The sequence below is a fragment of the Myotis lucifugus genome, unplaced genomic scaffold (genome assembly GCF_000147115.1).
Source record: "Myotis lucifugus unplaced genomic scaffold, Myoluc2.0 scaffold_164, whole genome shotgun sequence".
Lineage (NCBI taxonomy): Eukaryota > Metazoa > Chordata > Mammalia > Chiroptera > Vespertilionidae > Myotis > Myotis lucifugus.
In genome coordinates, this window is record NW_005871212.1 from 2,517,180 (window position 1) to 2,543,777 (window position 26,598).

At 44.4% G+C, this 26,598-nt stretch overlaps 1 protein-coding gene across 1 annotated transcript in view; it reads right to left on the minus strand.

The window, feature by feature from the left end:
• Positions 1-26,598, minus strand: part of WDR88 (WD repeat domain 88) — a 35,363-nt gene that overhangs the window by 1,707 nt on the left and 7,058 nt on the right. The window contains exons 2-10 of the mRNA XM_006096002.3: positions 21,925-22,035; positions 20,520-20,608; positions 19,879-19,942; positions 18,008-18,130; positions 14,998-15,146; positions 11,377-11,564; positions 9,577-9,659; positions 7,489-7,557; positions 301-393 (exon numbers count right to left, since the gene is read on the minus strand). Coding sequence (XP_006096064.1) covers positions 301-393; positions 7,489-7,557; positions 9,577-9,659; positions 11,377-11,564; positions 14,998-15,146; positions 18,008-18,130; positions 19,879-19,942; positions 20,520-20,608; positions 21,925-22,035 — 969 coding nt within the window. The remainder of the gene's footprint in view (positions 1-300; positions 394-7,488; positions 7,558-9,576; positions 9,660-11,376; positions 11,565-14,997; positions 15,147-18,007; positions 18,131-19,878; positions 19,943-20,519; positions 20,609-21,924; positions 22,036-26,598) is intronic.

Consider the following 26,598-nt stretch of genomic DNA (forward strand, 5'->3'; position numbering starts at 1 on the left):
TTGAACAAATGTCACCTTCTCAATGAGCCCTATCCCGTCTACCCTTAGAGCAGCCTCCAGCACTCTCATTCCCCTTCCCTGTTATTTTTCTCCCAATTACTCAGCACCATGTGACTCACTAAATATTTCCTTATTTCTTTGTTTTTCTCCCCTTTTACAATTTAAGCTCCTTCAGGACAAGGATTTCAATCTGTTCATGGTTTCATTCCCCAGTTACGGAATATTTGTTCAAAGAATAAATTAATTTGTAGTGGTAACTAATGAAAGCCTTCATTTGGCTTAATTTTATCCAGTACCAACCTGGTTCACCTTTAAGCCATGGGCCTCTTTGCACTTGATTACCAAAGGAATTTGGTCAATTTCTTCAATATTCCATAGTCTCATGGTCTTATCCTAAAAAAAGTTAAACAGCAAACCAGCGGTCACAAAACGGGCTCTCGGGGCTGGGCGGCCCCAGGGAGGCGCAGCTCGTCAGGTTACGTGTGGAGAAACTCGACCTGCAGAGGAGCAGGGTTCAGGTGACCAACTGTCTCAGTTTCTCCAGTACCTTTCCAGCTTTTCTTTCTTTCTTTTTTTTTTTTACCGAGAGGAAGGGAGAGGGATAGAGAGTTAGAAACATCGATGGATCTGTTGCCTCCTGCACACCCCCTACTGGGGATGTGCCCGCAACCAAGGTACATGCCCTTGACCGGAATGGAACCTGGGACGTTTCAGTCGACGCTCGAGTCTATCCACTGAGCCAAACCGATTACAGCACCTTTCCAGCTTTTGCTCTGCAAGTCCCGTGTCCCATTTTTCAGCAATGGGTGTGGAAGTTCATAATAGGAGCCGAAAGCAAAATATCTTCAATGCCAAATGGATATGCATAGATGATTCACCTGCCATAGGGCATTACTGTTTTCCACACTTTGCAGTTCACAATAATAGATCACCCATCACTGTGATTCACTCCCAGTGATGCGACTTAAATATTCAACTTAACTGCATTGTAACTCTGAGTTTTAACAGTTTGCCTTTGATTCTACCTATGGATTAACTGTTGAGCTTTGTTTCAGACAGTGCTGATAGAATTTTTAAACTGTGACTGTCGTGATCTGTTTTGTAAGAGGATAATGAAAATGAGAACAATTACAAGACCAATGACAGCATGGCCCTTGCGTCACCAGAAAAGGAAGCTACACAATTGTGTTTAATGACAGTTAGACACGTAAAAGTAGATTAGGGGCCCTGAACATCCTCCGGTATACCAAAAGGTTGCAGGTTTGACACCAAAAGGTTGCGAGTTTGATTCCTGGTCAGGGCACATACCTAGGATACAGATTCAATCCCCGGTCAGGACACATACAGGAAGCAACCGATCCATGTTTCTCTCTCTCCCCCTCTTCTCTCTCTATTTAATTAAAAACCAATTTTAAAAAATCAATTAGCCCTGGCCTTTTTGCTCAATGGTTAGACCATCAGCCCAAAGACTGAAGGGTTGAGGGTTTGATTCCCGATCAAGGGCATGTACTTCGGTTGCAAGTTCAATCCCTGGCCCCAGTCTGGGAGTGTATGGGAGGCAACCAATCTCTCTCTCTCCCTTTCTAACTCTATCTTCCCCCTCCTCCTCCTTCTCCTCCTCCCCCTCCTCTTCCTCCTCCTTCCCTCCCTCTCTCCCTCCCTTTCACTCTCTCTCTAAAAAAAATCAATGGAAAAAATATCCTTGGGTGAGAATTAAAAGAAAAAAGAAAACTGTCTTTTAAAAACACACAAAAACACCTAGACAGGAGAGTAAATAACCAGAACAAAGCATACTGCACAGTATGCAGAAATACCTGATTAGGTTTGGTAGAGAAGAAAGTGTGAAAAGCACATATGGTAACTGAATGGGGATGAGATAGGCAAGTTCTAAATTATTCAAAAGTTTTTCATCTTCCACAAAAATACTAATGTGGAAAAAAAGAAAAACAAGGCATCCAATTCGAAAAGAAGTAAAATTATCTCTATTTGAAGATTATATGACCTTGTATATAATAAATCCTAAGGAATCTACTAAAAAGCTATTAGAACTAATAAGCAAGCTCAGTAGGAGGGCAGGATATAAAATCAACACACAAAAATCAATTGTATTTTTATACACTTGCAGTGAACAATCTTGCAGTTGGACAATTCCATTTAGCATCAAAAGGAATAAAATGCTTAGAAATAAATTTAATAAAAGAAGTGCAAAACTCACAGACCAATATCTAAAAAATATTGTTAAAACTAAAGAAGACATAAATAAATTGAAAGACATCCCATGTTCAATGAATCAGAAAACTTAATATTGGTAAGATGGCAGTAGCCCCCAAAATGATCTCCAGATTCAACACAATCCCTATGAAAACCCCAGCTGACTCCTCTGCAGATATTCACTAACTCAGTGGTCGACAAACTATGACTCGCGAGCCACATGCGGCTCTTTGGCCCCTTAAGTGTGGCTCTTCCACAAAATACCACATGCAGGCGCGCACGTACAGTGCGATTGAAACTTTGTGGCCCATGTGCAGAAGTCGGTATTTTGTAGAAGAGCCACACTCAAGGGGCCAAAGAGCCGCATATGGCTCGCGAGCCGCAGTTTGCCAACCACTGCACTAACTGATCCTAAAATCTATATGGAAATTCAAGGGACCTAGAATAGCCAAAACAATCTAGAACAAGAACAACAACTTTGGAGGATTCAAAACTTACTACAAAGCTAGTTATCAAGACAGGGTAGGTCAGGCATAAGAAATAGAAACGTAAGTCCATGGAATAGAACTGAGGCCCAAAATATTAGTAAACCCTCACATTTATTGTCAGTTATTTTTGACCAGGGTTCCAAAACCTAAAACTAGAAAACTAGAAGAACTAGAAAACTTAGAAGTAAACATAGGAGTAAATTTTTGTCACACTGGATTAGGCGGTCGTTTCTTAGATTTGACACCAAAACACAAGCAACAAAATACAAAATAGATAAGCTGGACTTCATCAAAATTTAAAACTTTTGTGCCTCTTTTTTTTTTTTTTTGGTTAATACTTTTGAGTATATGATTAAATTATACAATTTCCGCTATTCACTATTTTGTATAAAGCCAGTTACAATACACACAATATTTCAAATGCAACAATATGTATCAAACTACACAGATCTGCAAAGTTTACATGCCATTATGAAGCTTGATCTTAAAAATACCTTCAGGAAAATAAACATTCAGATATGGCACCAAAAGCACAAGAAACAAAAGCAAAAATAAATAACTGGGACTATCTCAAACAACAAAGCTTCTGCACAGCAAAAGAAACAGTCAACCCTGGCTGGTGTGCTTAGGGGGTGGAGCACTGGCCTGCGCACCAAAGGGTCTCGGGTTCAATTCCAGAAAAGGGCATGTACCTCGGTTCGCTCTCCATCCTCCCCTGTTGGGCTCCTGTGGAAGACAACCAGTCGATGTGTCTCTCTCCTCTCTTTCTCTTTCTTTTTTTCTTACTCTTTCTCTTTTTCTCTCTCTCCCTCCCTCCCCCACTTCCTCCCTTCTTTCCACTCTATCTAAAAAGCAATGAAAAAACAATCCTCATGTGAGGATTAACAAAACAGAACAAAAAAAGAAACAATCAATAAAATGAAAATGAGGTCTGTGGACTGGGAGAAAATAATTGCAAATCATATATCTGATAGGGGATTAATATCCAAAATATATAAATACCTCATACAAGTCAATAACAGAAAAACAAAAATTCCAATTAAAAAATGGGTAGAGGAACTGAATAGACATTTTTCCAAAACAGCCAACAGGTACATGAAAAGGAAAGGTTATCACCAAAATGACAAGAGATAAGTGCTATGAGGATGTGGAGAAAAGGGAACCCTTGTGCACTATTGGTGAAAATGTAAGTTGATACAGTCACTATGGAAAACAGTATGGAGGTTCCTCAAAAAATAAAAAATTGAACTATCATATTACCCAGCAATCCCTTTTCTGGGTATATTTCCAAAGGAAATGAAAACAAGATCCCAAAGAGATATCTGCACTTCCATGTTCATTACAGCATCATTCACAATAGGCATGATATGGAAACACATCTTGGCTATTGTGTTTGTCAACAGATGAATGGATAAAGAAGAGGCGGCATGTAGATACAATGGAATATTGTTCAGCCATGAGAGAGAAGAAAATTCTGCCATTTGCAACAACATGAACAGACCTTGAGGGAATAATGCTAAATGACATAAGTCAGACTGAGAAAGACAAACTGAGTGATTTCACTTATAGTGATATCTAAAGAAGCCAAATTCCTAAAAGCAGAGTAAGTAGTGTTTACAGGGGGTTGGGGATAGAAGAAATAGGAGATGTTGGGCCGTAGCCGGCTTGGCTCCATGGATAGAGCATTGGCCTGTGGTCTGAAAAGTCCTGGGTTCGATTCCTGATTAGGGCACATGCCTGGGTTGTGGGCTCAACCCCCAGTGGGGGTTGTGCAGGAGGCAGCCGATCAATGAGTCTCTCTCATCATTGATTTTTTTATTTCTCTCTACTCCCTTCTTCTCTGAAATCAATAAAAATATATTAAAAACAAAAAAGAAGTAGAAATAGGAGATGTTGGTCAAAGGGCACCAACTTCCAGCTATAAATTGAATAATGTTGGGTAATCTAATGTACAGCTTGGTGATTATAGTTAATAATACTGTATTATAAACTTGAAACTTGATTAAGAGTATAGATCATAAATGTTCTCACCATAAAAAAGAAATGGTAATTATGTAACATGAAAGAGGTGTTAGCTAAGGCTATGGAGGTTATTATTTAACAATATATAAGTGTGTCAAATCAACAGACTATACACCATAAACTTATACAATGTTATATATCAATTATATCTCAATAAAGCTGAAATAAATAAATATAACTAATAGTTAATTAATCAATCCTATTGTATTTATGTTCTCTTTTTTATAAAGTCTTGCATATATGTATCTTAAGAATATACAGCCTGACCGATGTGGCTCAATGGTTGAGCATTGACCTATGAACCAGGAGGTCACAGTTCCATTCCAGGTCAGGGCACATGCCTGGGTTGCAGGCTCAATCCCCAGTAGGGGACATGCAGGAGGCAGCTGATCAATGATTCTCTCTCATCATGGATGTTTCTATCTCTTCTCCTCCCTTACTCTCTGAAATCAATAAAAATATATTTTAAAAAAATAAGAATATACACTGAGCCCTGGCTGGTGTAGCTCAGTTTGTTGAGCATCATCCTGGTCAGGGCACATTTTGTCCCCGGGTCATGCGTATAGGAGGCAAGCAATCGATTTCTCGCTCTCTCTCCAATAAAGACTTTTTAAAATCTAAATAAATTGCTGTAACCAAGGACAGAAAGAAAAATTATAAAATGTTTTATATTTTTCTTAAACATATTTGTTTAATTAGTCCTACTTTTAATTACTACTAATTACTGCTAGTAACTAGTCCTATTGTTGCTTTATTTAAATAAGAGCATTTATGTAACAGAAAAGTAAAACATAAAGAATAAAACATAATTTCAAATAAACACTCATTTTCATATTTTGTTTTAATTTTTACTTTTTTCCACTTTCTTGAGTTATAACTGACAATCATTTTTCATGGCTTTCTTTGTTTGTTTCTTTCTTTGTTCTTTTAATCCTCAGCCAAGGATATTTTTCCATTGTTTTTTTTTAATAGCAATTTTTAAAAATATGTTTTTATTGATTTCAGAGAGAGGAAGGGAGGGGGAGAGAAAGATAGAAACATCAAGGATGAGAGAGAATCATTGATCAGCTGCCTCCTGCATGCCCTTTTGGGAATTGAACCCACAACCTGTGCCCTGACCAGGAATTAAACTATGGCCTCCTGGTTCCTGGGTCAACACTCAATCACTGAGCAACACCGGCCAGGCTCCATTATTTTTTTTAAAAGAGAGTGAAAGGGAGGGAGGAGGGAGAGAGAGAAAGAGAAACATCAATGTGAGAGAGACACATTGATTGGTTGCCCCCCGAATGACCCCTGACCAGGGCTCAGATTGAACCTGCAACCCAGGTAAATGCCCTTGACTGGAAATCAAACCAAACCCTCAACCCTTTGGTGTGTGGACTGACACTCTAACCACTGAGTGACACAGGCCAGGGCATTTTTTCATGTTTTTATCTTATATAATAAAGGCCTAATATGCTAAGTGTCTGGTCATCTGGTCAGCCATTCAACCAATCAAAGCATAATATGCTAATGATATGCTAAGGCCACTCAACTGCTTGCTATGACATACATTGACCACCAGGGGGCAGATAGTCAACCTGTCGACCAGTCGCTATGACATGCACTGACCAGCAGAGGGCAGACAGTCAACTTGTTGACCAGTCGCTATGACGAGCACTGACCACCAGGGGGAAGATGCTCCAACCAGTAGGTTAGCTTGCTGCTGGGGTCCAGCGGATCCAGGACTGAGCGAGAGACTAGCCAGACACGCTCTGGAGCCCTCCCGCAGTCCCTCCTTAGCCAGACACGCTCTGGAGCCCTCCCGCAGTCCCTCCTTGGCCCCGATCATGCACCAGTGGGGTCTCTTGGCCTGGCCTGCGCCCTCTTGCAATCCGGGACTCCCCAGGGGATGTCGGAGAGCCAGTTTTGGCCAGATCCTGCAGGCCAGGCCAAGGGACCCCACCGGGCCTCTAGTATTAAAATAATAACACATAGCCCTGGTATGGCTGGTGTGGCTCAGTTGGTTGGCCATCGGGACATGCACTGAAAGGTTGCTGGTTTGATTCCCAGTAGGACACATGCCTGGATTGGGGGTGCAATCCCCGGTAGTGGGTGTGTGTTCTCACATTGATATATCTCTAAAATGAATTTATTAAAAAAATCTTTAAAAAATAAAATTAAAAAATGACACACACGGTTTTTCTGTCAGGCACGGCAGTATCCTGGGTTGATACTGCCCAGGCAGAGTCTTGTCCACAGTCTCATAGATTTAAAAACTCTCAGCTTAGAGAATGACATGTCTCTAATAAAGGTGGGGGGCAAGGTGACGCCCCACTTCTCTGGTCCTCACACCTGGAGGACAGCCCTCAGGATATCCTGGGCTAGTCGCTATGTGCCACTGAAATGGGAATCCCAGGATGCAGTGAGGTAGGGAGGGAAGACACCTGGGACCTCAGGGTGATCTCTGCTCCTTGTCTGCAGCCGATGCCTCCCCCTCCAAGGCTCTGGTTGGCTTTACCACTTACCAGTCTGGCCAGGCCCTTGTTCCGATAAAACTCAAATGCCAGTGGTGCAGACCCAGAAATACCTGGCGACTCCCCACATGAGGGGCAGAGGAACTTCCTTTCCCTGTACACGCGGCTCCCTGGAGGGGGGCGGCCTGGCCAGGTGTGGCCCTCAAACTGAGCCTGCCCAAGAATTTCACTGGACAATAGCGCTTCTCTTATCACCAATTCTCACAGATGCAATAGAGATTTTAGGTCACTCAAAGGTTGGCCACTTTTACCTTTGAAGCAGACAGGATCCATTTCTTGTTGTTGCTAATGGCAACATCCATCACCCAGTCGTTATGGCCCTGTGGAAAACAGAATTTTAGCAAGGATCTAGAGCAGTGGTTCTCAACCTTCCTAATGCCGCGACCCTTTAATACAGTTCCTCATGTTGTGGTGACCCCCAACCATAAAATTATTTCCGTTGCTACTTCATAACTGTAATTTTGCTACTGTTATGAATAGTAATGTAAATATCTGATATGCAGGATGTATTTTCATTGTTACAAATTGAACATAATTAAAGCATAGTGATTCATCACAAACACAATATGTAATTATATATGTGTTTTCCGATGGTCTTAGACGACCCCTGTGAAAGGGTCGTTCGACCCCCAAACGGGTCACGACCCACAGGTTGAGAACCGCTGATCTAGAAGAAAGGATTTATAAGAACAACAAAAACAAACAAAACAAAAAAAGTGAAGAACCCAATGTTGCTTACATTTAAGAGTAACTACTAGTAATTGTGCTTCCCTGGTTTCGCCAAGGACATTTAAGGTGGAACACAGAATGTAAAGGCTTGTGGTACACATGTATGTCTTTTTTATTTTCTTTATTTTTAGAGAGAGAAGAAGGGAGAGAGATAGAGATAGAAACATCGATGAAAGAGGAACATCATTGATTGGCTCCCTCCTGCACACCCCCTACTGGGAATTGAGCCCGAAACAGAGGCATGTTCTCTGACCAGAAATGGAATCTGTGACCTCTTAGTGCATGGGGTGGTGATCACCCGCTGAGCCACACAAGCTGGGCCTTCGTGTGTTTTTTAAAAACAGGAGGACAGGAAAAGAATTATTGTATTCCCAGCTGGTGCCAGAGCACCTCTTGCAGGCTTTTGCTTGCTTTGTTCTAGGGAACACTACTCACAGGTCCAATTGGTGAGAGGGCTTTTGGCTTCAAGTGACTACAAACTTAAGCAAATGGGGGATAGTTTTCCTCAGATACAAAGGAGCTCAGAGGAGATGGACACCATTGCTGGCCAGACATTTGATGACGTCAGCTCTGTGTTAGCATCCTTATCACTCTTTGGCCTTTTTCTTCTGCAAAGAGATGGACAGTGAGGCAACATGGTTTGGTAGAAGGACAGGGAACCAGAGAGAAGGTTAAACTGATGTGCATAACAAAAGGGCAGGAATTTGAGGGTGGAAGAATAGAGAGAGAGAGGAGAGGAGAGGAAAAGTGAGAACAAACTAACAGGAGGACAAAGGGACTTAATTTTAAGCACAGGGCAGTTGAATATTGAGTTTTAAGCCATTTATTTGCTGTGATATAAACTCCTTTTGCCCCTCCAAATGCTCGGAGAAGAAAGCTCAGGCAGACCAGCCATGGGAGGCTGAATGTTGTGATGATCAAGGGGACATCGTCTACATTTGGTCACAGGGAACAGAGAGACCCAGACTCATGGATGCAAGCATTCCCAGCCAAAGGTGCCATGAAATCACAGGATCGAGGAGTATGCAGACATCTTAGGGTGGAACAGCGGCAATGAAGGAGCTGGTCCTGGGACCACCGACCTCTGGAATCTGGCCATGTTGGATAAGCCATGCCCTTTTTATAGAGCTACTCTGAGTGGAGTCTTCTCTAACTTGCAGCCAAAAGCACCCAATTTTGGAGCCCACAGCTTTCTGTGAGCACCTCACTGTGGCATTCAGCCTTCTGCACAGTAATTTCTCTTGTGCTTAAACACTCTCCCATCTCTGAGTTTCTGCATCTGCTTTTCCGTCTGCCTGGAATTCCCCCCCACAAGAGCCTCGCTCATCCAGTCCTTCCTTGCCATCTGTTTCTCAGCTCAAAGGCCACCTTCTCCATGAGGCCCTCCCTTCCCACCCACCAAGGATTGTCCCTGCAGTCCGTTCCTACCACATCGCCCATTGTGGTTTCTCCATTTCACTCACGCTGTCGATGATTTGCTTGTCCTTCCCCACAGGGGGATCAGCTCCACAGGCGACATCTAGGTCTGCTGTGCCCCCAGCATCCACCACCCCGCATGGAATGACTAAGGAACAGAGCTCAGATACTCTATCTGATGCTGGCATTGGTACCTTCAAGGAGTGCTTCAGGTAGCCTTCTCCGACATCCCAAATAGCCACAGTCTTGTCGAACCCTCCAGACACGAGAAAAGATGCTGCAACACAAAATCAGAGTCTCAAGGGGTCATCTTCCCCAGCCAACTGCTTCCTCCTGTGGGAGGTCCAAGCAGGTCTGAGGCTGCGTCAGTGAGGTGCCTCATGGCTCACTCTGAGGACACTCTGACCCTTCCTGATGGTTCAACCCCAATTACAGTTGATTCTCATTACTAATGGTAGCTATATTCTGTCAAGTCATTGCAAACACCGAATTTGCAAATACTGAACCATTGTTCTTAAGGGAAATACAGAGTTAGGTTCCTGTGAGCTTCTGGTCACATTTCCTTAACTGATCAATACATAACCTTGTTTTATGTCGGTTTCTGTTTAAAGACACCTTATTTATATATATTGTTTATTCATTAGAATTGAATTCATGGCCATCAGTTCTGTAACTCTTGCCTGAATGAAGCTTCTGTAACATGTGTTTTCCCCATAAGGCATATCGCAGCTTTGTCTCACTTAGGAACACTGGACAGCAGTGCAACCCTGTATTAGGGGTGTGTCTTAAACAGTAACTCACCAACTAAAAGCTCAAATTGTGAAACGTGTCACTAAATAGACCACAAAAAGTACACAGTATGATAAGAGAGATGAAACAAGAAGGCAGCGAGTCACCTTGTTCAACTTCAGCTGGGAATGCATGCACAGGCTAACTCAAGCTCCCTGCTGCAATTCACATATCCACGAGTGACCACAAAAGTGCCAGGGTTACAAATAAATTTTAGCCTGTAATTTACAAAGATGGAATCTGCAAATAGCAGCGATTGACTGTGCAACTCTGAACCCAATAAAGCCAAGGATAGAAACTGGCAGGGCACCTCGTAGTGGGGTCTGACTTTCACAGAGGCTGCTTCTGAAGAGGAAAAGTTATTCAGAAAAACCCTTGCATTTCTCAAGTGAGACTGTGATTGTGTGGGTACTGGCTGGGTGCTCCCCACACACACTCCATGAGGATGGAGGAGTTTAACCTTTGGCTCCTGGGTCTCAGGAGCAGTCACTCCCCCACGGGGGTTAGCTGCCATGGCAGCTTATTGTCATTGCCCCTTCATCTGGAAATAGCTTCCCAATTTCCCTCGCCTATTATCAGTCCTTCTGCTTCAGAGTGCACTGACCTTAACCTCTAACTCTGGAGATGGACAAGTCACTCAGACCAGGCCAATCAGTACCTTTCATCCCCTGCTAAAGTGATTGGTTCAGAGATGGGCATGTGACCCATGCTGGGCCAATGGGAGTCTTTTGTGGGACTTGTGCTGGGACCATCAGAGGGAGTTTCTTTCTCCAGGAGTGCCAGCAGCCAGAACCGCTGTTGGCCTGAACCACCGGGGGCCACTTTGCCTATTTGGGGAAAAATACCAATACAAGAAAGAAGCTTATCTAAGTAGAAGAGTTGGCTCCCTGGCAACATAGTCTGAGTGTCTGGACCCAGCCACATCTCAAGTGAGACCAGACCCTAGACTTTCCCATTACAGGAGTTAATTTCTTTTGCTACTTACACCACATTGAACTGAGTTTCTATCACTTACAAACTATGTCTATGAATCTCTCTCTTGCCTTTTTTTTTTGTTGTTGTTCTTGTGGAAAAGAAATCTACCCTCACTGCCAACAGCATTGAAAATCAACTCTGTGCTGAGGAAAGTTCACGTGAATGAAACATGAGGAACCCTGCCCAGCATTCCCACAGGTGCAGAATCCTCCTAAGTGTGTATTACTCACTGTCTCTGGCAAACTGGCAGGAACTCACAGAACCTTCATGGCCATGCATCAGAGTTGCACAGGCTCCCTGGTTTCGAAACTCCCCTGTATGGACGTTCCATATTTTTAAGGTTTTATCCCAAGAACTTGTACACAGGAAATGGCCACTGAAGGTAAAACAGCAGCTTGATACTGCATTGTCATGTGCCCTGAAACAGATGGAAGGGTGCACATGTTAGCACTTGGCTCCTACAAAATCTGATGGCCCACCTACATGGGGGGAGGGTGAAGGGAGAGGGCATTGGAGCTGATGCCCTGTGACCTATGAACTTCATTCCTGTCTACAATGGTCCAGACAGTAATTGCTCTATGTCTCACTATTCCGGGATTTCTCCATCATGGCAATACTGACATTTTGTACTGAATAACTCATTGTGATAGGGAACTGATTTGTACATTGTAATATGTTGGGTGTCATCCCTGGGCTCCACCCACTAGATGCCAGTAGCCCTCACACCTAGTTGTGACAGCAAAACTGGCTGCAGACACTGCCAAGTGTCCACTGGGGTCCAACTGCCCCTGCAGAGAACCGCTGCACTGTTCAGAGCTGCTTGAGGACAAAGAGCAGCTGGAAAAGCTGTGGGGACGGTTAAGGGACTAACAGCCGTCAGGCCTGGTGCTGGATCACATGGCTCTCCCGTTCACCCTCCACCTCCTCTCCCTCCAGGACCTGGAGGCTTGGCTAGTCTCCCCAGCCCCCTGCCCCACCCCCTCCCACTCACTCCTCTTTACCCCAACTGCTCGCTCTCTTTCTCTTTTTCTCCCTCTCTCTTTGTCTGTCTTCAGTGTCATTAAAGCATATTGTAATGTTGTGCATTTAATTACTATAGTTTTGAGTTATCCATTCTCAATTTTTAAATGTCTTCTTGTTTTGAAAAAAGAAATCTGTGAGCACTTTGCTGCTTTTTGTTGTTTGTAATCCTCAAAGTATTTTTCCCATGACTCTCATCTCCTGTTATAGACAGAGTTTTCAAGCAAATCTATGAACATAAATGAACATCTCTGAGTAGCCTGGATCATAAAATCAATCCTTCCACCTGAGGAAAGGGTTGGACAAAACTAGTGCTCAGGTCAGAATTTTGGACTCTGTTTCAGTTCTTTGAAATGCGCAAACTGAGCAAGATCAAGGGGGTGGTGGGGCATGGGGAGGAGTCAACTTCCCAGGGGCATTCAGGGTAAAACTTTCCAAATTCCTGTGCCTATTGGGCTGAGAGCCATCTCGGCATCCAGACACTCTCATTGGGTTTAAACCTGGAGATGGAAAATAAAGGCCGCCCCAGAGTCTGGACACTGTCACTGGGGCTCAGGCCAGGGCTAAATCTATTTTCCAGGATGGGTTCTCATTTCAAACAAATTCCACTTCTCATCAAAGCCCGTTTTTCTTAGTACCAATGTTTGGGGGGAGTGCTTGTGTTGCACGTGCATGTCTGGACAAGATGGAGTCAATGCACTTCTCTCTATTCCTCCTGTACAGCACAGAGAACAACCCTGGGCATTTATAGAGCAAACAGAAGACTGGAGGGCGGAGAAAAGAAGGCAGACAAGCCAGGACTCTTGGGACCAAAAGGGGGCGTGCTGTGAGGCCCTAGGGTTTTCCTTTTGCTTCATATATCCTGGACTGGGCACTGGAAAACCTGTAACAACAACAACAAGGCAAGGACGAACAAAGGAAAGGCCTCCAAATGAACTCCTTCTCCTTAGCCAAAGGCAGAGCCTGAGAAAACAGAATACCTTTAGACAATACCCACCTTACTTCAGCCAAATATCTTGGGGGAAACTGCAGTGCCATCCCTACCTCTTTTAAGTAGCCATGCTTTGATGGGCCCTGGCTGGGTGGTTCAGTTGGTTGGAGTGTTGTCCCATGTACCAAAAGGTTGCGGCTTCAATTCCTGATCAGGGCACATACCTAAGTTTTGGGTTTGGTTGAGGCACATACAGAGACAACGAACTGATGTTTTTCTTTCATCTCCCTCACTTTCTCTCTCTCTCCCTTCCCCTCTCTCTAAAAATCAATTAGCCTAGCCAGTTTGTTCAGTGGTTAGAGCACCAGCCCACGGACTGAAGGGTCGTGGGTTCGATTCCGAACAAAGGTATGTACCTTGGATGCAGGCTCGATCCCTGGCCCCAATTGGGGCATGTGCAGGAGGCAACCAATCAATGTGTCTCTCTCACATCAATGTTTCTCTGTGTCTCTGCCCCTCCATTCCACTCTCTCTCAAAATCAATGGGGGTGGGGGGGTGTGTGAAATATCCTCAGGTGAAGATTAACAAAAAATAAAAATCAATTAGAAAAAAATCCTCTGGTGGAGATTAAATTTTTTTTAATATGTTTTGATGGGCAATTATAATCACACCTGAAACAAAAAAAAAAGATAGAAATCCTCAGTCCCCGCCCCAAAAAAATAGAAGATCTAAAGACTGATCAAATGGAAATTTCAGAACTGAAAAATACAGTAACCAAAATTAAAAACTCAATGGGGAGGACAGAGAAGAGCATTAGTAACTATGAAGGCGGACAATATAAATTAACCTATCAAAAAAAATGGGGGGAAAAAACAGAACCTCAGGAACTTGTGGGATTATAACAAAAATATCTGAGCATTTGTTTCACCAGGGTTCCAGAAGGAAAGGAGAAAGAGAGTGGGGCTGACAAAGTAATCAGAGAAATTACATCTGAAATGTTACCATATTTGGCAAAACACATAAACCTATAGATTCAAAAATATATAATTCCAAATAGAATAAATTCAAAGAAATCTATACACAGACACATCATAATTAAACTTCTGAAAAGTAAAGACAGAGAAAAAAATCTTCACTGAAAAGTAAAGACAGAGAAAAAAATCTTCAGCGAGAGAGAAATGACACCTCACAGTGGATTTCTCTGGCTCCCACATGTGCCAGAAACCACGGGAGCCAGAGAAAGTGACATGACAGTTTTTACATGCTGAAAGAAAAAACTTGTCAACCCAGATTTATGTATCCAGCAAAAATAGCCTTTGGGAATGGAGAGGAAATCAAGACATTTTCAGATTAAAGAAAACTAAGAGAATTTATGGCCCTCAGACCTACCCTTAAAGAATGTCTAAAGGAAGTTTTTCTAAACAGAAAGAAAGCAGTAAAAGAAAGAAACTTGGAACATCAGAAAGGAAGACAGAACACAGTAAGCAAAATATGGGTAAATATAGTAGACTTTCCTTCTCCTCTTGAGTTTTCTCAGTTATGTTTCACAGTTGAAGCAAGTGTGTGTGTGTGTGTGTGTGTGTGTGTGTGTGTGTGTGTGTAACAAAATATTTATGTTTACTACTTGCAAACGTTAAAATCAGTTAAGATTATGTTGGCTCCCAATGAGACAAATGCACCCAAAGCCTGTCCCATCCCACAGACTGGTGGTTTCCCCGGCCTGCCCTCCGCCTTCCCTTTCCCCCTCTGCAGCCTCTTCATAGCTGCCCAGGAGATGCCCAACATGGATGCTGGCTAACAAGCCGAAGGTATGCAGGCCAAACCCAGGAGGGCATGAATGGGGACCCTGCCCCCTCCCTGCTGCAGGATGTTGCCCGGCTTCCTGGGGCCCCTCCTCACGTGTTGATGGTGAGCAGGGTGGCCTGGGATGTAATATCCCAGATCTTGACGCTCTTGTCCAACGAGACAGAAGCCACCTTCTGGCTATCAGGGTCGAAGCAGCAGCCTGTGACTGATCTTTTGTGATGATCTGCGGCACAGGGAAAGGTCTCATTATCCATGTTCCACATCCTGAGCCACTTGCTTCTCATGGCCCAGAGGCTCATACTACTCCCCAACAGTGACAACAGTCCAGAAACACCATTCCAGTTCTCACACATTCCTGAATGCCTACCACATGTGCCAGGCTTTGAACAAGGAAAACAGCCTATCTGCTCCCTGTCCCAGCAGAGCTCCCAGTCTGATGGGGATTCACCCTTGAGTGGGCCATGCCCCGCTGCATGCGAGGGGCCATGAGAGGAGGGAGAGGTATCTCACAGCTCCTGGCCAGCATAAGTCTGGCCCAGCCTGGGGCAGCCTTGAGAGGTTGAGGAAGGCCCAGAAGTTGTCAAGGGAAGCAGGACAGGAAGAGTGCTCCAGGTAGAAGGAACAGCATGAGCAAAAGCTTGGAGGTGGGACAGGGCATGGAGAAGCATGGTGAGCAGCTAGAACCCAGAGAGTGAGGAGAGGTAGAGTAGGATGTGACACATTAAGGGAAGCATACAAGCTGTGAGGCACTGTACATATATTGGGTCCACATTGCTAAAAACAGACATAAAGCACATACAGGAAATAACACTGTGTGTGCAAACACACACACACACACACACACACACACACACACACACAGTTCAGGAAGGCCACCCAGCAACATCCTATCTAATAATAGACAAACATGGTAATTAACCGTACCTTCGCTACCATCGCCATTGGCTGATCAGTGTGATATGCAAATTAACTGCCAACAAAGATGGCGGCTAATTTGCATACTGCAGGCAGGGCAGGACACTGGGAGCCGCCATCCAGGCCCCTGTGTGCGACCCCAGGAGCCGCCGGAAAGCCAGGCTGCAGGCAAGGAGGCCCCCTGGGACCCAGGAGCCCGTCGGCAAGGTCTGCAGGCAAAGCAGCAATCAAGCTATGAGAGGGAGGGTGGGGGGCAGAAGGAGCTACAGGAGCAGCTCTGGCTGGAGACTGAAGACTCCGGCTGGAGTGAGGAGCAAAGATTGAAGGCTCCAGCCACAGTGAAGACTGTGTTCAGAGCGAAGATGGAAGGCGGTGGCCAGAGTGAAGGTCTGGGTCCTGGGTGCCAGAGGAAAACTGGTGCTGGCAGCCAGGGGAAAGAAGGCCTATTGCACGAATCTTTGTGCAACGGGCCTCTAGTATTGTTTATAATAGGCATCTCTGGGGAGGAGACAGGACAGGTACAACAGTCTTTAACTTTTGACTTTACACATCAAATTTTATTACAAAGATTATGTATTTTTTAACTATTTATTTTGCTACTAGAGGCCCAGTGCAGAAAAATTTGTGCACTTAGGGGGGTCCCTCAGCCTGGCCTGTGCCCTCTCGCAGTCTGGGACCCCTCAGGGGATGACCACTTGCTGGCTTAGGCCCGCTCCCCGGGGGATTAGGCCTAAGCTGGCAGTCAGACATCCCTCTGACAGCCCGGCAGCCCTCGGGGGATGTCCACTTGCCAGCAGGGAGCAGGCCTAAGCTGCAGTCGGACATCCTTAGCACTGCTGAGGAGGCAGGAGAGGCTCCCACCACCACTGCTGTACTGGCAGCCATCAACGTGGCTTGTGCCTGAGCAGAGCTCTCCCTGTGGGAGCGCACTGACCACCAGGGGGCAGCTCCTGCATTGAGCGTCTGCCCCCTGGTGGTCAGTGTATGTCATAGTGACCAGTGATTCCTAGTCGTTCTGCTGTTAGGGTCAGTTTGCATATTACCCTTTTATTATATAGGATAGAGGCCTGGTGCATGGGTGGGGGCCGGCTGGTTTGCCCTGAAGGGTGTCCCAGATCAGGGTGGAGTCTCCACTGGGGTGCCTGGCCATCCTGGGTGAGGGGCTGATGGCTGTTTGCAGGCTGGTCACACCCCGTTTAGGGTGGGGGTCCCCACTGGGGTGGCTGGCCAGCCTGGGTGAGGGGCTGATGGCTGTTTTCAGGCTGGCCAAGCCCCCTGGCGACAGAAGCTCCCAGCCTCTCCTTTTTTTCTTTTTCTTTTTTATTCTGAGATTTATTTACCTTCTATCATTGAAACTTTGTAGCCTTGAGTGGAGCTCAGAGCCAGCCAGGGTGGGCGGGAAGCTTGGCTTCCTCCATCGCCAGGGGTAACCCAAGCCTCCTGCTCACTCCAGCTCTGTGGCCACGGCTGGCTGAAAGCAGGTATCTGGGGTTTATTTATCTTCTATAATTGAAACTTTGTAGCCTTGAGTGGAGCTCAGAGCCGGCCGTGGCAGGCGGGAAGCTTGGCTTTCTCCATCATTGGAGCAACCAAACCTCCTGCTTGCTCAAGCTCTGTGGCTGCCGGCCGCCAACTTGGTTGGGTTAATTTGCATATAGTCACTCTGATTGGCTGGTGGGCGTGGCTTAAAGCGTAGCGAAGGTACGGTCGATTTGCATGTTTGTCTTTTATTAGATTAGATAACTGTCAACTAACATGCAGTTACAAGGATAACCTGTACGCACAGTTTCCCCCAGTGGTAGCATCTTGCATAATGATATATCACAACCAGGAAATTGACATACAATAATGATTTTTTTAATATTAGAAAGTAGAGCAAAACATTAAGAAGGCTGAGCTTCCATTCAATAGGAGGTTGGGCTTTAAATGTCTACGTGAGGTTGGAGCAGAACATTGTTTCATTTATTACAAGCACAAACTGAACGAAAAAGTTTAACTGATGGGGACAGTGTTTTTAGCAATCCGTGTCCCATCTTTAATTATGTGGCTCATATTATTACAGTTTCACCAAATAAAGCAATTGAAAGTCGGTCAGTCAAGTGACAAGCAGCTGTTACCATGGCCGACAGAACAGAGCAGGGAACCCATGCAAACTCACCTTTGATGTGTGCCACAGTCATGGCGTTACAGTCATGGCGTTTCTTGCGTCTGTTATACAGATTCCGTGATCCACATCCAAGCCCGAGACCACATATTTACCGTCAGGAGAAAAGTTACAGGAGGTGATGAAGCCTTCATGCCTGATCTTCCACTGAAATAGGGCAAGGATTAACAAGTTGTTTTCTCTCTAGCCCAGCTGCTCAGTAGAGCTTTCTGTGACGATAAAAATGTTCCATCTATATGCTGTCCAATATCCTAGCCACTGGCCACATGTGGCCCTTGAGCACTTACAGTGGGAGAGTACAAATAAGAAACTGAATTTTTAAGTTCACTTGGTTTTAATTAATAAGTGTAATTAATTAATCTATGTCCAGGATTGATGAACAAGGGCAGGAGAACACCCAGCAGAACCGGCAGCGAGGTTCTAGTAATGGCCAACTTTATTTTATCCCTGTCCATTTTGGCAAAGAAAGCATCCAAATTAGGAAAACTGGCTGGAGGCAAGAATAGGAAATTTACAAGAGAAGAAGTAAACATTTGATAAAATGCTCAAAGGTCAAGGGTAGTCTCATTTTCACCTACAAAACGGGTTAGATTTTTTAAAATTATGATATCTGATATGTGAAGGTGGGAGACAGGGTGCTCTCCTCCAGTGCCAAGCGTATGAGTTGGCACAGATTTCTGGAGAGCAATTTTAAAAAGCACCACGTGTCTGTACCAAATTAGTAATAAAATCCAGCTCTGTATCCAAAAAAATATTGCTGCATATGTATAAAAATTATATGCAAACTTTCCTCGTTGTATCATTGTTTATGACGGAGTGAAAGCAGCCGATGCCCTGTACCCGGGAATGGTGGAGCACAGCATGACCTATTTGTCCCATGGAATCCACACACCCATTAAAAAGCATGATGCTGATGTGTACTGAAATGATACTATGCTGTTAACAGGACATATTTGTCTGTGTTCCTATGTAAACATATGTAAACATAGGAAAAGAGACAACAGATGTTAACTATAATCTCTGGGGGTCTTAAGGTTTTTAATTTTGGGTTGTTGTTTTTTTTTATCTTGACTTGTCTTTGTAAAAAAAAGTTTACAATGAATATAAACTGACCTTTGCACTAAGAGAAAGATTGTTTATTTATTATTTTTTAATCCTCACCCGAGGATATTTTTCCATTGCTTTTCAGAGAGAGTGAGAAGAAGATAGGAGGGGAGGAAGAGGAGAGAGAAAAACATTGATGTGAGAGAGACACAGGGATTGGTTGCCTTCCCTACGCCCCCTAACCAGGGCCAGAGGTGGATCCTGCACCCCAGGTATGTGCTCTTGACCGGGAATCAAGCTCGGGCCCCTTCGGTGTGAGGGCTGACATTCTAATCACTGAGCAACACCGGCCTTGGTGAAAGACTGTTTTTTCCAGGGGAGAAAAGAGGAGGAAGGGAGAGGAGAGGCGATGAGGAGCTGCTGGGGACTGGGCAGGAGAGAGGGGGTCTCAGGGCAGTTTGGGTGATGGGTGGTGGCCTCTCCAAGATGGAGAACAGATGGGGAAAGGCCCAGACCCTTATGCTCTGGCCAAGGGGCCTTTTCCTCTGGCCTCTGTGCCACTTCTCGCCGCATCAAATCCCGACCTCACAGAGGAGGGTCTCTTTCCCTCAGCCTGAAATGCCATGACCCGTTAACCCCACCCCCACCCCACTGGTATCCGTCCTTCAAGCAGAGCCCTGCTCCTGCCTGCTCCTGCGAGCTCTCCTTCCCCGATGCCCATGCTCCATCATCTTGGGTCCCTGAGAAAATTCTCTTTTGCTGGAAGACTGGCTTCTCTTCCCACCCCAAGGCTCCCTGAGGCCCGGCAAGACCCCATGCACCGACACCTCCACTGGGCAGGGCATGCTTACCAGCAGCTTGCCTGTTTCAAGGTCCCAGGTCCTCAGAGTTTTGTCGTAGGCCGCCGCAGTAATTCTGGAATAACATGACAAGCACAGGGTCTTTATGACAGAGACAGTTATGCATGTGGTTTCCTCACAGAAAATTTTGATCATTTAGGACCAAGATTGCAAATAACACTGTAATCTCTCTAAAGATGCTCCAGGTGGGTTCTCACTGAACACAGAGAGAACCTGACACAAAAGCGCACCAGCACCACCTCTTCCTCCCTCACTCCCTCAGCCGCCCAGATCTGTTCTTTCATGTTTAGGGCGTTAAAAACATACATCATCTCTTCTTCTAAGGCGATAGCTACAACTCACAAGGATCAATCACTTCTGCTCACATGTCTAATTTTTAAAAGAAAAAAACACACGTTGATAGCTCATTTCATTCTAAAATGTTTTATTGCACATTTAGTAAAACAATAAAAATGTACCTTTGCCGCATTATATTGCATGTTCCAAGGCAATCGTTGTCCACTACGTAAGATAAATTTCCACGAAAATTAAATTCCCACATTGTTTTTACTCAACTGTCCCTGGTGTGCTGCCCACTGGCCTGCCTTCTCACTCTCGCTGCTCCTGACCCGTGGGAAGGAAGCAAAGGTCACCTTCTGCTGTCAGCCGTGACACTGCACTCCAAAACAGGAGCCTTGGGCCCGTCGTCAAAATCCCGGATAATAGATCCATCCATAGCATCCTCAAATCAATAGGAGAGAGGGACAGAGAGCGAGAGGTCACTGAGGCACTGACTGAAGCTGTGGACTGAGTTCCACATCGGCCCTGAGCCTGTCTGTGACAGCAAAGTATGAGAACCACCTGCTCTATGACTCTCGTCCAGCTCGAAAGGGTGAAAGGACATCGTCCAGGGTCACACAGCGAGGGGGTCCCAAATGTGGGGCCTGAACCACTTGGACAGTTTCCAAACCCGCCTGCCTAGTCTTCCTGGCCTTGGTACCCACCAATGACAGAAAAGATGCTCCTCCAAGCTCTCCTCCGCTGGTTACCTGAACCAGAACCCAGGAACCCCACTCCCTGCCCAAGGTGCAGGAACCATCCTTGACTCATTCCACCCTGTCCCTCTCCTGCCCTGAAGCTAGAGGAGATGATAAAACTCAGAGCTGACTGTCCACCGTGTGCCCAGCTCCAGCCACACAGTCATCTGTGAGCATTGCCACCCCCAGCCCTGCTCCTGACTGATCAGCAATGCCCCTCAACAGACCGGCCAGGGTCTGCTGGCTCTGCCCAGAAGGCTTCAGAAGAGCTCTTGGCGACCACCTCTCTGCAACCTTGTCTGATCATGACACACACCCCTGTTCCTCGTTCCCCTGCTTCCTGCACCTTGGATACTGATCTCAGGTCTGCCTCTCCCACCTTCCCATCATAAACAGATCCCAGGCCTGGCCACTTTTCTATCCTCTGTGACCAGCAAGGCCTGGCCATACCATCTCTGTGGATGGAACTCAGTTTTCCAAATAAGTGACCCTAAGAGATGACACAGCTCAGACCCCAGGTAGGCCCTAGACCAGCCGTGGGCAAACTACTGCCCGCGGGCCGGATCCGGCCCGTTTGAAATGAATAAAACTAAAAAAAAAAAAGACCGTACCCTTTTATGTAATGATGTTTACTTTGAATTTATATTAGTTCACACAAACACTCCATCCATGCTTTTGTTCCGGCCCTCCGGTCCAGTTTAAGAATCCATTGTGGCCCTCGAGTCAAAAAGTTTGCCCACCCCTGCCCTAGACACACTGGGACTCTCCAACAAAAGGTGAGGCGCTCCCAGGCGAGTGGTCTCTATCCCCTGCTCCCACTGTTTCCAAACCAACAGTCTAACAGCTGCTACACTAACCTCATCTCTCTCCAGTGGCTTCACACTCATGTGAGCCCTGGTTTTTGTTTCTCCTTCCTGCACTTTGCTCAAAAAGGCCTCCCCAAATCCTTGTGATCCTTGAGACCTGGACTTCAGCACTGGGGTAACGTAAGCTGACAGGATGCTTTGCTCCCACCACCTACCCACAGCTTCACGGTGTAGTCAAAGGAGCCACTGAGGAGCTTTGTGTCATTCACACAGAAGTGACAAGAACTCACAAGTTGCTGGTGTCCAGTCAGAATTTGAAATGGAATCTGAAAAAAAAAAAAAAGATAGACTGAGTGATTTCAGCAGGTTGCAGAATACAAGCTCAATATTTTAAAAATCAACTGTATTTCTGTACATTTGCAGTGAACAATCTAGAAAAGAATTAAGAAGAAAATCCATTTATAAAAGCATCAAAATAGGAATAAATTTAACAAAAATATATAATTTATACTCTTAAAATTGCAAAACATTGTTGAAAGAAATTTTTAAGAACACTTAAATAAGTGGGAAAACATCTTATGTTCATGGATTAGCAGAATTACTATTATTAAGATAAAATACCCTTAAAAATGATTTACAAATTCAACACTAATCCATCAAAATCCTAGCTGAAATTGACAAGCTGATCCTAAAATTTATATAGAAATTTAAAAGAAGCAGAATAGCCAAAACAATCTTTAAAAAGAATAAAGGTGGCCCTGGCTGGGTAGCTCAGTTAGTTGGAGCATTGTCATGATACGCCAAGGTTGCGGATTTGATTCCTGGTCAGGGCACATACAAGAGTCAACCAATGAGTGCATGAATAGCTAGAACAACAAATCAGTGGTTTTTTTCCTCTCCCTCCCTTCTTCCCTCTTCCTTCCCCCTGCCACTCCCTCCCTCCCTCCCTTCCTTCCTCCATCCCACCCTACTTCCCTCTTCCTCTAGAATCAATGAATGAAAGAAATTTGTTTTTTAATAAAAGGTGGAGGGCTCACAATTCCCAATTTTAAAAGTTACTACATAAAAGTTACAACAATCAAGACAGTGTAGGACTGGCATAGGATAAACACATAGATCAATAAAATAGACTTGAGAATCCAAAAATAACCCCTCAATTTTTTGGACAGTTGATTTTGACAAGGATGCCAAGATAATTAAAGATGGAGAGAGAATAGTCTTTTCAACACATGGTGCTGGGACAAGGAAATATCCACATGCAAAAAGAATGAAGTTGGACCTTTACCTGACACCATATACAAAATTAATTCAAAATGGATCAAAGACCTAAAATATGAGAGCTAAAACTATAAGGTTCTTAGAAGAAAATATAGGTGTAAATCTCTATGAACTTGGATTAGGCAATGGTTTCCTAGACTAAAAGCACAAGCAGCAACAACAATGATAAACTGGACATTACATTAATTTTAAAAAATTAAGAACTTTTGTGCTTCAAAACACATCAAGAAAGTGAAAAAATTAATGGAATGGAAGAAATTTTTGAAAATCACACATCAGATAAGGAACTTATATCTAGAATACATAAAGAACTCTTAACTCTCAACAATAAAGTACCCACACCACCCAGGAAGTGGTACAGTGTTAAGTGGTGCAGTGTTACTTGAAACTGGATTGGGGTTAACTGTAAATAGATATTGCAAACTCAGGGCAACCACTATTTTTTAAAAAAGTAAAACAAAAGGAAACAAAAAACAACCCCACTACATCTGATATACTAAGAAAGGAGAGAAAATGTAATCACATGCAATGCTCTATTAAAACCAGAAAACAAAAAACAGAAGAGTGGAAGCAAAAATAAGAATAAAAAACAAGAGTAACAAATAGAAAATAGAGTATGTTAATCCAATGATACCAGTAATCACTTTGAACAGTCTAAATCCACAAATTAAAAGACAGAGATTGCCTGTCCAGCCATGTAGATCAGTGGTTGTGTTGACCTGTGTACCAGGAAATCGCAGTTTGATTCCCAGTCAGGGCACATACCCACTTTGCAATAGGGGGCATGCAGGAGGCAGCCAATCAATGATTCCCTCTCATAATCCATGTTTCTATCTCTTTTTCTCTCTCCTTTCCTCTGAAATCAATAAAATATATTCAAAAGACAGAGTATCAAGATGGATCAAAAAACAAGATATAGACAGGAGAAACCAAGATGGCAGCATAGGTAAACACCAGAAATTGCTGCCTCCCACAACAAATTCAAAAATACAACTAAAAGACAAAATGGACATCATCCAGAACCACAGGAAGGCTGGCTAAGTGGAAATTCTACAACTAGAAGGAAAGAGAAAAGCACACTGAAACTCAGAGAAGGTGCGGAGTAAGTAAAGTGCAGAAGTATGGAGGCGCATGTGGAAAGGGCTGGCAACTGAGGACGCGGTTGTCTTTTTCAATCGGGAGGGAGACACAAGCTCCCTACTGCTCTGAACTCCAATTCCGGGTGAGTCTCTGGGGACATATGGGGAGAAACTGGACTGTCTGGCATCAGTCGGAACTCGAGGGCGGCTTTCTCTCAGAGGTGCTTGCAGTGATTACCAAGGTACACTGAGACCCAGGGCCTCTTAGGGCAGGACTGAAGATGAGCCATAGCTGTTTGCTCCACCCTGTTGATTCCCTGAGACCTGCCCCACCCAAGCTGTGCACAGAGGCTTTTGCATATGAATGGCCTGGCCCTTTGCAATCTAAAATTACCTAACAAACTACAGCTGGGTCAGAGAGACCCAGAACTTCCAAAAAGAAGGCCCAAGGCCCCACAGCAGCTTGCATTGCTTCACAGCTGGGCCTCATCTGGGCACCTCCAAACCCCAAACAAAGAAGAGGAATCTGCAGATTCCTCCATAGCTCCTGCTGGGTAGCCTCAGGCAGAGGCTAAATTAGCACCTCCTTAGAGATCCAAGAGCCAGTGTACCCAGTGGTCAGAGTGGGATCATCCAGATTACAACTCCTCAGATCCATAAGGGACACACTCAGGGGGCAGACTCAGTGAGCACCAAAGCCCCACTGAAGCAAGTCTTGCCCCTAAGGGTGTCTCCAGCACAGAAGTTCTCCCACTGTAGACACAGCTGATTCACACAGCCAATTGGCCTGGAGGTCAATTCCTCCCAGTGATACCTATAACAATCAAGGCTTAACTACAACAAGACTGTGCACAAAGCCCACAAAGGGGTGCACCAAGAGTGTCCACCTCAGGTAATTGGGGAGGCTGAGTCACTGGTCTCTGTAGGACACCTAGCACAGAAAGCCACTCTATCAACACAGGGAAGCAGCCAAAATGCAGAGACAAAGAAACAGGTCACAAATGACAGGAATGGAGGAAAGCAAACTACTGGATATAGAGTTCAAAACCACAGTAATAAGGTTTTTCAAGAATTTTCTAGAAACCGCCGATAAATTTAGTGAGACCCTCAAGAAATCTAGTGAGACCCTCGAGGTTATGAAAAAGGACCAACTAGAAATTAAGCATATACTGACTGCAATAAAGAATATTATACAGAGTTCCAACAGCAGACTAGAGGATCGCAAGAATCAAGTCAAAGATTTGAAATACGAAGAAGCAAAAAACACCCAACCCAAAAAACAAACAAAAAAATGAATCAAAAAATATGAAGGTAGTGTAAGGAGCCTCTGGGACAACTTCAAGCGTACCAACATCCAAATTATGGGGGTGCCAGAAGAAGAGAGAGAGCAAGATATTGAAACCTATTTGAAGAAATAATGACAGAAAACTTCCCCTACCTGGTGAAAGAAATAGACTTACAAGTCCAGGAAGTGCAGAGAACCCCAAACAAAAGGAATCCAAAGAGGACCACACCAAGACACATCATAATTAAAATGCCAAGAGCAAAAGACAAAGAGAGAATCTTAAAAGCAGCAAGAGAAAAACAGTCAGTTACCTACAAGGGAGTACCCATATGACTGTCAGCTGATTTCTCAACAGAAACCATGCAGGCCAGAAGGGAGTGGCAAGAAATATTCAAAGTGATGAACAGCAAGAACCAACAACCAAGATTACTTTACTCAGCAAAGCTATCATTCAGAATTGAAGGTCAGATAAAGAGCTTCACAGATAAGAAAAAGCTAAAGGAGTTCATCACCACCAAATCAGTATTATATGAAATGCTGAAAGGTATCCTTTAAGAAGAGGAAGAAGAAGAAAAAGGTAAAGATACAAATTATGAACAACAAATACACATCTATCAACAAGTGAATCTAAAAATTAAGTGAATAAAAAATCTGATGACCAGAATAAACTGGTGATTGTAATAGAACCAGGGGCATAGAAAGGGAATGGACTGACAATTCTTGGGGGAAAAGGGGAGTGGGGGTGCAGGAAGAGACTGGACAAAAATCGTACACCTATGGGTGAGGACAGTGGGAGGGGTAAGGGCAGAGGGTGGGGTGGGAACTGGGTGGAGGAGAGCTATGGGGGGGAAAAAGAGGAACAACTGTAATAATCTGAGCAATAAAGATTTAATTAAAAAACATATGGTGTGAACAGGTAAGTAAATACTAGTTCAGTGTGTAAAAAACTTGATTTGCATGTACAAAGACCCTTGATAGAGGATTGTACATGGTTCTCTGCAACAAAAATCATATCTAACTGACCAAGCACAATGTCAGAAAAGACGTGTAGGTTGGGTATTGACAGTTATCCCAGAACAAGAAAGGCATTCCCAGCAGAAGGAGCAGAAACCAAACACATAGAATGGCAGGAGAGAGTTGGTGTTCAGAGAGCCATCTGTGTGACTGGACTGCAGGCCAAGTCACGGCAACTCTATGAACTGCTCTTCTCCTGAGACAGTAGTGGGAGCTTAAAGCCTCCTTGGAGG